General features: G+C 40.2%; 1 protein-coding gene across 1 annotated transcript; it reads right to left on the bottom strand.

Moving 5' to 3' along the window:
- Window positions 1-130: 130 nt before the first annotated feature.
- On the bottom strand, window positions 131-5,408 carry nsrp1 (nuclear speckle splicing regulatory protein 1). Its single transcript, XM_049592493.1, has 7 exons — window positions 5,303-5,408; window positions 4,273-4,357; window positions 4,037-4,093; window positions 3,809-3,937; window positions 3,347-3,554; window positions 3,009-3,111; window positions 131-2,903 (listed from the first exon to the last, which is right to left on the bottom strand). Exons 1-7 carry the CDS (start codon window positions 5,380-5,382, stop codon window positions 2,036-2,038), a joined length of 1,530 nt encoding a protein of 509 aa, XP_049448450.1. The 5' UTR covers window positions 5,383-5,408; the 3' UTR covers window positions 131-2,035.
- Window positions 5,409-11,633: the final 6,225 nt, after the last annotated feature.

The following is an 11,633-nucleotide window of genomic DNA, read 5'->3' as shown; positions in this document are numbered from 1 at the left end:
TGAAGCAATAACATGTTCTGAAATAAACGTTGTTACTTTCCAAACTATGAGCTGGAATCTTAATTCTTGTACACATTTTAACGTGAAACTGCAAGTGACAACGGCAGAACGAACGGGAACCAACAGAATAAACAGTGGACCAGAAATGATTTTATTAAATCGTCATTGACTATATCAGAAAGATACAAAACCCCAACACAAGTGATCAAACACAACATCACTGGCTCGCTCGTCGCTCCACACTTCTTCCAAATGAAGCAATAAGATAAAATTTCCTATGTACACTTATTCCTGTATCAGATGTTACAAGGGGCTCTTTGTCAAAACTCATATGTACAGTTCAGTGTTCTTATTTCACAATAATTGAAAATTCCACCAATTCAAGTCCAAAAGAAAAATATTGTCCAGGTCTCTCTCTCTCTGACCATGAGCACACTCTGCTGTTTGACTCTGCCCACTGCAGTGTACAGTGCCGTCAGCAGTTACAGGATAACGTTGGCCATGTTCAGTATTTTTCTTATTGTCAACAAATCCCATGAAAAGACATAAACGAATACTACAGTATGTATGGCCACAGCCTGGTTTAACTTAATGTCACAGTTACCTCTAGTGTTGTCCAAAACAATCACCTCAATAAGCCACAGTGAAATGTATTTTGAGTCAATTCCACATTAGGGTTGTCCTGCTGAAGAAACCTCCCTGTGGTGACTGAGGGTGAGCCAACAGTGCAATATGCAGTATTACTGCCATTTTTTGTGGTTTTTGCCAATAACTTCATGTGTCCTAATTTTAGTGCTTTGTATAAGCTTACTGTCAGGCTGTTATTAGGTATATTGTTACTTTTTAAATGACAGTTTTAAAACAAATGAAATACTTAATACTTATTATTACTTATCCTTATTAAACTCAGAACACAGAAGGGCAATGAGGTTCAAAACGGTGCACAGCATTTTTTTTCAGCTGAGATGCTTTGGTTGGGAAGGAAACTGAATATCTGTACAAGTAAAAATGTTGGCTTAAGGTAGAGTACCTGCTCTGGATGAAGGCAAGGCTGAAGCACATAGGGAGAGAGGACAGATGTGCTGGTCTGTATGGGTTCAGTATTAATTTCTCCTCCATTGCTGTTGTTCATTGACAGGACAGTTGGTCTTTGTGGTATTTGTCCCGACCTTCCACTTCTGTGATTGGAAGGCTGTGTAAAAAGTTCTAGTGACGGCAGTGTTTTACACAAATATGATTTTTTTTTTTTTTAAAGATTATTTTTTGGGCTTTTTTTTGCCTTTAATGAACAGGACAGAGTGAAATGGGGTGAGAGAGAGAGAGGGTTGACATGCAGCAAATGGTTACAAGCCAGAGTCGAACCTGCGACCACTGCAGCGAGGCATTGCTTCTATACATGGGGGTGCCGGCACTATCCACTGCGCTACCGACCCCACAAATAGGAATATTTTTAAATTCCCAGTAACCAGAAAAAATGGCAGCAATTGGTGCAAAATAGACGCTCAGCGCCTCATCACGCTGCTGGCATACGCAGCATAGTGTAAGTACGCTGCATTCCAATGGGGGAAAAAAAACCAAAACATGACCCATGACCTTAACAGTGGTGGCAATGCTTGCCATCTCCTGTGGTTGGCTTGCCAATGGCGCTGTACTGCAATATTGCTGTTACTGCGACAGCTGTATTCCACATACACTGTATTAGTGATGTAAAGACTCATGAGTATACCAAAGGTGTATTAATCCACAGCTGAAAATAGATCCCAATAAATGCCCTGTTTACTCTTACTTGAGGAGTGTTTGCTAAAATCTACACTGCCAAGCTGTTTAGGGATTCATTGGGCCTTCTTCAGTGGGAACCAATGGGCTCAGGTAACAGGGCAGGGAGGTCACAAAGTATTGACAGAGGAAGAAAGTAACTCTTGGTTTTGTCTTTTCATTTGATTTGTTGAGAAAGAATAACATTAGCCATATTCTCCAAATCAAGATAAAGGTTGTGTCCAACTCAGCAAAGTTTGCGTCATGTGCTGCACAGCTCTCAGTCCTCTTCCTTCTCTATATACGTCTTACAGGCTGAGCGGGCCATCTGTCTGGCCAGGTACCGGTCTCTTGCCGAACTCACAGTCTGATCAGTGCTGCGCTTTGCAAACTTGTTCGCCTTCTCCTCTGCGCCTTCCTTCTCCTCCCCTTCCTGTTTCTGTTCATCTTCTTTTTCCTTTCTGTGTTCTGCGACTTCTTCCTTCTTTTCTGGATCTTTTTCCTCTCTCTTCACTGCCGTCTCCTTCTCGGGTTCCTTCTTTCTCACCTTCTCTTCTTCTAGGTCTTTGTCTTTCTGCTTGACTTCATCTGGATTCCTCCTCTTCTCTCTTTCCCCATTCTTATGCCTCTCTCTTTCTTTGGGGCTCCTCTCCCTCTTCCCGTGTCTGTCTTCCCTGTCTGTATCCTTGCCTCTGCTTCTGTCATCTTCCCTGCCTCGGTCTCTGTCCCTCTCTTTCCTTCTATCCCTATCATCTCTTCTTCCTCCGTGTCGGTCATCTCTCTCCCTTCCCCTGTTTCGGTCTCTGTCTCTATCTCTGTCTCTCTCTCTATCTCTATCTCTATCCCTGTCTCTCTCTCTGTCTCTGTCCCTGTCCCTTCCTCTGTCCCTGTCTTGATCTCTGTGGCTCTTCTTATGTCTGTCTCTCTCCTTCTCTCTGTCCCTCTCCTCTCCGCTCCCTGATGAAGGTGACCTCTGTCTGTATTGCCGTTTTGAGTGTGCAGAGCCTGTCCCAGGTTTGGTAAACCCAGACTTCTGCTCATGCCCCTCCTCACTGTCGCTGCAGGAACTTGGGATATTGTCATGGGACGTAGATGAGGCAACAGGCGAAGTCCTCTCTGTGTCTTTTGAAACTTTTGAGGTCTCAGTTCTGTGGAAGCAGAAACAGAGATACAAATACAGGCTCAGAACAGTTTAAAAAAAAGTGTGCTTGTTGTGTTTACAGATGAGCAGGTAATGTGGCACTATGACTGACTTGATTGCTGAGCGATCCGGTATCGCCTCCTCTCCTACAGTCTGATTCAGCAAGTGTCGGTAGAAGCCGCTCAGGTCTTTTTGTTTCTTCACGTCCAAAGCCGCTAAACAAAACAAAAACAATTCAATCAAATGATTTACATTGATCCAGATATAGAAGCCTCTTTATCACAACATGTTTAAATATCTCTTTAAGTCACACTTTGTGTCCCCTAACCAAGGGGATTCTTCTCCAAAGCCCACTGGCACAATATAATTCACTGAAGGAATCAAGTAAAGATACCTTAGTAAACTTTTCCTGCTTTCAATAAAATATCTGTCATAGAGTATCAGTCTAACCTTCCAATGCCGCCTCTCTCTTCTCTCTCTCCAGCTCCTCCTTCTGTTCCTGCAGTTTTTGCTTGTAGGCAGAGGTAACGTAAGCTTCTTTATCTGCAAACTTCTCTCCCTCTGCCTCTCTTTCCTTCTGGATCTTCCTCTCCTCCCTTCGTTCTTGTTCTTTCTTTCGGTCCTCGACTGCTTTCATTAGCTGGTGGATATACTTTGGCTGTAACAAGAGACACAAAAAAAGAAACTAGGTCAATGTGCATGAAGACGTTCAAGCTCACATTATGCCTTTTCTTCACCAGTAGGATATCAGAACTTAATGTCTGCAAAACAGCAGCATCACAGTACAGGGAATCAGTGCCTTGCTCCAACATATTTTAGCAGAGTGCATGCTGAATAGTCTTTCTAACAAGAGGTCATTATGAAATCCCAGTGTTTACACTTGCATCAAGTGTTCAACCAAAAATTGATCACCTTTTTGTCAACGCCTCCCAGAATTTTTTTGTTGCTCTCAAGCCTCTGCTTTTGAATGTCATCGTACACAGCATCATAGTCGTATACAGTGCTGTCCTGTTCTAGGGCTTTATGCATCTCCAAACGTGTCTTAAGACAGAGAGAGAAAGACAAGAGACATGTTAATCACAAAGGAATGACTGTCAAAAAAATAGTAGGTGGACACAAGTCACAAAGTCATCCTCTCACCTGCTTCATCATCTTCTTTTTGACAGCTTCTTTCTGCAGACTCTCCCCAACTGTGGTCTGAGGAACAAAACATATTCAGTATATTTGCCAAATGATACCTGTATGAAGGCTTTAAAATGTATACATATTTGTTTAGTTTCCATAATAGTGAAAATACCTTTAACATGCAGTGACTGGTGAATGGAAAGAGGAACACTATACTGTCCTGCTAATGATAAATCAGAGCATTTACCCACCTCATCATCCGAGTCATCTCCAAACACTGAATGTTTCTGCAGGGTCTTTGACACTCCTTTTTTCTGAGGTAAGATCAGCCCATACCTGTGGACCATCAGGCAACAAGTCACCTTAAACCCTGTTCTACAAAATCTGTCTGTACACGTATTTCACATGCAAGTTGGGGAAGGGAAAATCTCTACTGGGACAAATGCAAAGGCTTCACATTTGACTTTAAAGCAGGCATTTAAATGAACAGCAAACGACCTTTAAGTGGAGTGTTTTATGCTTAATTTGGACTACGACTGTCTGTATAGTGAGGTTTAAAGGTTTGTCCCCCGCATTCATAAATACTTGTATCCTTTAAATGCCAGTATCAGTATTTCGTCTTAGAAATCGACAGCACAGTTCGTATCAATTCCAAATACAGTATTTCAGTAAATTGCAGAAAGCTTACTATCATTTTTAATTTTCCAGTGACAAGAGCAGTCTTATTTATAAGATAAGGTGTGTTAACTTGTTTATGACACAGGCGACTTTCTGCAAACATAAGATTAAGCTCACTTTTCATGAAACAATACGTCATGCACTAGAAGAGAAACTATAAACACCTCAATCTTCCACATTAGCTAACTGCAGTTTGAATGACTGACATTAGCTTTAAAACCCTCCCTCACAGTTTATCATTGGTGGGGCATTTATCACAAGAAAATGTTTGCAGATATACTTCTAGTAAAGTTAAGATAGCAGGGATGGAAAAAGTGCAAACCTGAAGCATTACACAAACAAAAAGGATCCTGGTTTTGTAAACGTTAACTGGCTGCTTTATGAGCGAGGTTAGCAAAACGTTAGCATAGCGTTAACTAGCTTCAGGGGCAGCAGGGGGCGAAACAACGGTTTCACTAATAAACCTCGACTGTAACACAATTGTTTCTGCAGTGCATTAAGTTCATCATCATAACTATAACTACACCCCCCAAACCAAGTGAGACACTTTCATTTTAATAAACCACACACTACCATAACCACGTTAGCTTATTTGCAACTTACTGTTTTGTAGGGACCGCCATCTTGCTCTGCTGACTGTGAACGGACACGACAGATTCGACACAATATTTCAGTAAATTCATACACTACAAATTCTGCTGAGTGTATACCTTAACAGCCATGTGGATATATTTTACCGCACATATGACCGATATTTATCATTTTGATGGTAAAATTTGCTTCAGTTAGCTAAATATTGGTTTTGTCAGCGTGTTACGAAAGTGCGGACCTTTAATGACAGATAGGAGAAAGTAGGACACGGACCATACGGAACAAAATGTGAATTATCACTGATTTGTGCAATAATATAAATATCTAAAATACAGCGATATTAGAAGGATATTATATGAGTCTGCAGTGTCTGTGCTGTAATTACGCCTGTAAACGCGTTACAATGGCAAATGCATTGTTTTCATTACCAACAGATGGCGTTATTGCTCCAAAATTAATTAATTAATCTTTAATTTTCTTTTATTCAAGCAACAGTCACCGTCCTTTTTCTGTCTGTGCTTTGAGTTGCTGTGACGTGAATTTCGCAAGTGTGGGATTACTAAAGTTTTATTTTATCTTATCTTAAACTGTAGCTCATTGATCAGTCAGTAATACACTGATTACTCCAAGTATGGTTGGAGATCCAGAGAAATAAAAGTCGAAAGTTTTTCCATGTACCAAAGGAAGTTAACCACTTTATATCTGTAAGATTGGAAGAACTGAATTCATCTGGATGCAAATGGTAACTTAAAATTCTGTTTACAGATAATTCAACATATTGACAGTCTTAGATACACTTTATCATTGGAGTTTGAATGATTTAGTCTTTTACATAATTACCAATTAAGAAATTAGAAATTCAGCCATTCAGTAAATAAATAGGTCTTCGGTAAATGTCCAGACTCAATAAGCCTCAGGGTATAACCAAACTTAGGATTTAACCATTGTAGAATATTACCAGGAGAATAATTTACACGTCTTGTGGGGCATGCTGTTCAATACATTTCATATGTCAATTTTACATTTTTGACCTATGAATTGAGAGTGAAAGCAAAACAGTCATGCAGTCTCAACTTCTGGGCAAATACTCCCTTATAAAACACACTGCATTGAATGATATCAAAAGTGTATGTAATGTATGTATAAGATTAAAGTATTAAAAATACACACATTTTGTAAAGGAGAATTTGGTTTCTCACTCTCCTATCCTAGTCATAATCCTGCATCCCCATAAGTTTCATTTTATGACCCATATTAAAGGGGTCCTGATGTTCAGGTTTTAAACCAGTCTTCTACTGTGTCATAAGAAACCCAGGCTTATGATGGATCTACATGTATTTTTATCTGTTCTTGTAACCACACATATAGCAGCAAACTCCCACACCAAAGATAATATGCAGGATACTGTGATGACAGGTAGGAGCGAAGACTGACGGTCTGTGGCTACTGTATAAATGAGCAAAGAAACTGCTCTCATTTCATGTTATTCGCGCATGTCATTTGTTATTCTCAGTGTTGTCAGCCGCTCTGCTCTAAACCTGTGGTAAGTCATTCTCTTAAATCAGATCAGAGAGCACGTGGCACACCTGTGATTAAAGCTGCAGCTTTGAATTCCAACTGCCTCTGACTCTAAATCCAAACACCATTATCTCTGTCGTAATCTCCATCTCATCTCATCTCTGGCCTCGCACTAATCCCTGTGGTACAAACAGCACGACCAAAGCTGCCTGATGGATGGGTGAATGGATGGAGTGGTGATAACATGAACTATGGGATGGATGGATGAATTGCTGGATAGATACTATAAATGGTGAAGTTAAGGTGAAAAATGTGAAGTTAATTAACAAATAACTTCTCTATATCAGTAATGCACATTGTCCCTATCTTTGCCGAATGCTGTGGAAAAACCAAGCCAATACAGTGAATTATTTCAGTTACTGTTTATTGTTTTAGCTCCAGACCTCTGAATCTCCACACACATCTGTAATTTTTGGCAGTTTAGACTGGTAGTATTATTTGTGTGTAGCAGGAAAGGGTGGAGAAACCAGGTTGTCCAGCTGTAGTGAAAGTGGACGTTCTGCTGCATCTGTGCATACCTACATGCACAGATGCATGATGCAGATGCATGCATATCTGCATGCACAGATATCTGGGCTGTGTTGCATGTGCCGATGACACACACTTCACTTTTGAGTGTGCGGTTTTGTGGCATGTGATGTATTCTCTGATTTGTGCCCTCAGGTAGTGAAGATAACAGTGCAGCCGTGCAGGTTCAGACAGACAGGCTACACGTCAAGAGTCATGAACTATCACCTGACGTTTTCCCTCGGTCAGAACTGCACCCACTTCACTGAGGCTCATACAGGTATGTACACAAAAGATCATGTAACTGCTGACTGATAAGGTATAGGAAGGCAGGCCTCTCTTCTTTTCTGAACTGTATCCTGAGTACCACAAGTTTAAACTAACTTTCTTAAACCAATATGTGAAAATAAAATCATGCACACTCTATATGGATATTGTACAGCAACCCTGCAAGAGAAAATACTGAGTCACGTGACTCAAACTCAAGTCTAAACTGATTTTAGTTACTTGAGAAAAAAAAGCACTGAGGAACTGACTTGACCTAAATTCTAGTGACTTGACATTTAACTCACAATTCCAAAATACTGAAAAAAAAGTTCTTTATAATGCTTCTAAAAAAGTTTGGTACTCTCAATTAGATGTTGGTACTAACTTGTGTCTAAAGCCTGTATTTTTAAAGACATGACCATTGACCATGGATGTATAAAGAGAACTGGATACAGTGTTGGAGGCAGGCCCTTTGCATTCCTATGAAAGCTGCTCAGTGGTGCATGAAGGCAAAAACATTCAACTTCCATATATAAAATTTCCCAGATAATCGGCGCTGCTTCCGCATCATTGAACCCATAGAGAAAGTGCACAAGAGACTTCCAGTTAGGTGCTCCATTAACTTGAATTGGGATAAAATGATTTAACCACAGGCTATTCTAGACTTTCGAAATGTTACCAGATCAAATGGATCAAATCTCAATGGTGAAATTAATAATTTTGTGGGAGTCGTGCTCTCAAAAGAAATGTGTCCACTGATTCACAGATTTCTCTTTCACAATGTAAGTCTATGGGGAAAAGGTTTTGTTGGTTCAATGGCATCACTTAAAGGGCTCAGAAGTTGTAATTCCGCTGCCCAGGACCCCAGGAAGTGCGCCAGGCTCTAGAGCCAATTTTCGTGGAATCAAACAGTCAACAGCTCATCACATGATGCATTGGGCCCAAAAAGACTTTTCCCCATAGACTTACATTGTAAAATATGTCTGTAAATCAATGGATACATTTTTTTAGTGTCACATCCCCTGCAAAATGACTGGTTTCATTGTCAGGATCTTATCCATTTAGTCCAGTAACATTTGGAAATTATAGAAGGGCCGCAAGATTAAATCTTTTACTCCTATTCAAGTTAGCAGAGCACAAAACCAGAAGTGGCCAGCTTGGCTGTGCGCTAGAGTTGTGTTCTTCCACGACCCCCAAAGGGGAAATACAATTTTACATTTATACAGTATGCCTTTAAAGGGGAACACCACCTGAATGAAGAATTCTGATATGTTTTTTCTTAATCTAGGAAAGTTTAATCAATATTTGTGAACACAAACTTTTTTTCTCTCAAAGCTGGAAACCAAAGAAGTAAGACTTAAACTTGTGATATAAAGCACTGATACTAAACTTACTGTCCATGCGCCAAATCTGACCTGCAATACGGTGCCAGGTGCCCCCTCCAACCATTTCTAATTTACAGTGGAAATAAATTGATTCACAGTGAAAAGGTTTTGTACTTTAATGTAAAGGAGCTATCAGAATGCAAAAAAAGCATCAAAATAGAGCTTGTTTATCAAGAACAAGTGCCAGGAGAAGATTACTGTGGATCCCCCTGAATCCCCTTGTAGAGGACCGGGCTAAGCCCTGAATGTCCTCAAATCCTAGAAACACCCCTGCATACACCTGAGCTATGTGAATTTGCTCCGACTGGCCCCTGGTCGCTTGTTATTTTGCAAAAGTGGCCCTAAATTCAATTCAATTTCAGTTTTCAATTTTATTTATAAAGCCCAATATCACAAATCACAATTTGCCTCAGAGGGCTTTACAGCATACAACATCCCTCTGTCCTTTGGACCCTCACAGCGGATAAGGAAAAACTCCCCAAAAAATGTCTAACAGGGGGAAAAAGCAAAGTAAGTTGGGTATCCCTAGCATAGAGTCTGGAGCTGCTCTGTAGGCAATGAATGGGAGCCTAATTTTCTATTTTATACCCAAATTAACTTAATTCTATTGTAGTCAGGGACATTAATATAGACAGAGCAGGCAGGCGGTTGCACTGGGGCCCATGGGATGAGGGGGCCCATAGAGAGAGTGGGCCCTCCAACTATATGTTAGGCAGAAAACAAGCCCTTGTGAGTAATTTAGATTGCTAACTTAGAAATATGATTGTGTTCAAAGAAAAACTTGATTTGCCTGTTGATATATATATATATATATATATATATATATATATGCCTTTGAAAAGGCAAACCCATCTCCATCATATTTTTCTTTTATTTTGTAAAATAGCCAGTAGCAATCTATAACAAAATATGTTATAAAATATGTGCTTACTATACGCAAACTATAAATAAACTATAGAAAAGGTATTTTTTGTCATGTCATGTCAATCATGATTTCTGGGTAATATATATGTCAGTGTTATCCAATGTCAAGCCTCTATTTAATTGTGTGACGAGATTATACGGTAGTTAGTTTAGGTGCATAACAAGTAATTAACGTGCCTTAGGGCCCATCATAGAAGTGTGCACTGGGGCCCCTTGTAACTATTTTATGCCTCTGATTGTTGTGCTGTCACTTCTGAAATGGAAAATGTAGCCATATATTTCCCTGGGTGCTCTCAGTATCATCTGTAACATTTTCCCCAGTTCAGTCGTTGTCTGTGGAGCAGCTCCAGACCTTAACAGAGTTTCTAGCTTTTAGATTTGGGAGAGAGTTGTTCATTTTTACTAATACAGTCAGGTCCATAATTATTTGGACAATGATACAGTTGTCATCATTTTGGCTCTGTACACCGCCACAATGGGTTTTAAATGAAACAATGAATACCTGCTGAAAGTGCAGACTCTCAGCTTTCATTTAAGGCTTTTTTCAAAAATGTAGTATGAACCATGTAGGAATGACAACCATTTCTTCACACAGTCCCCCAACTTTAAGGGCTCATAAGTATTTGGACAAATTAACATAATCATCAATTAAACAGTCAGTTTTAATACTTGGTTGCAAATCCTTTACAGTCAATGACTGCCTGAAGTGTTGGACACATAGGCATCACCAGATGCTGGGTTTCTTCCCTGGTGATGCTCTGCCAGCCCTTTACTGCAGCCGTCTGCACTTCCTGCTTGTGTTTTGGGTGTTTTGCCCTCAGTTTTGGCTTCATCAAGAGAAACGCATGCTCAGTTGGATTCAGGTCAGATGATATCACTTGGCCATTACAGAACATTCCACTTCTTTGTCTTAAAAATGTCTTCGGTTGCTTTTGCAGTATGCTTCAGGTCATTGTCCAACTGCACTGTGAAGCATCGTCCAATGAGTTTTGAAGCATTTAGTTGAATCTGAGCAGACAATGGTGCCCCAAACACTTCAGCTTTCATCCTGCTACAAAGAAGGCAAAGAAGTGGAATGTTCTGCAATGGCCAAGTCATATCATCTGACCTGAATCCAATTGAGCATGCGTTTCTTTTGCTCAAGCCCAAACTGAGGGCAAAACACCCAAAACACAAGCAGGAAGTGCAGACGGCTGCAGTAAAGGGCTGGCAGAGCATCACCAGGGAAGAAACCCAGCATCTGGTGATGCCTATGTGTCCAACACTTCAGGCAGTCATTGACTGTAAAGGATTTGCAACCAAGTATTAAAACTGACTGTTTAATTGATAATTATGTTAGTTTGTCCAAATACTTATGAGCCCTTAAAGTTGGGGGACTGTGTGAAGAAATGGTTGTCATTCCTACATGGTTCATACTACATTTTTGAAAAAAAAGTCTTAAATGAAAGCTGAGAGTCTGCACTTTAAGCAGGTATTCATTGTTTCATTTAAAACCCATTGTGGTGGTGTACAGAGCCAAAACGACGACAATTGTATCATTGTCCAAATAATTATGGACCTGACTGTATTTTTGGACTATCTTAGACCATAGGCAGACAATGTATGAATTTTGAAGACAGGTGAAATTCCCCTTCAAGACATAGCCTACGTGATGCTGCAGGGTGTTTGCCTAATGATGGAGG

Source organism: Epinephelus fuscoguttatus, linkage group LG12 (genome assembly GCF_011397635.1).
Source record: "Epinephelus fuscoguttatus linkage group LG12, E.fuscoguttatus.final_Chr_v1".
Taxonomy (NCBI): Eukaryota; Metazoa; Chordata; class Actinopteri; order Perciformes; family Serranidae; genus Epinephelus; species Epinephelus fuscoguttatus.
The sequence above is the reverse complement of the archived record's forward strand: the minus strand, read 5'-3'. Positions and strand labels throughout refer to the sequence as shown.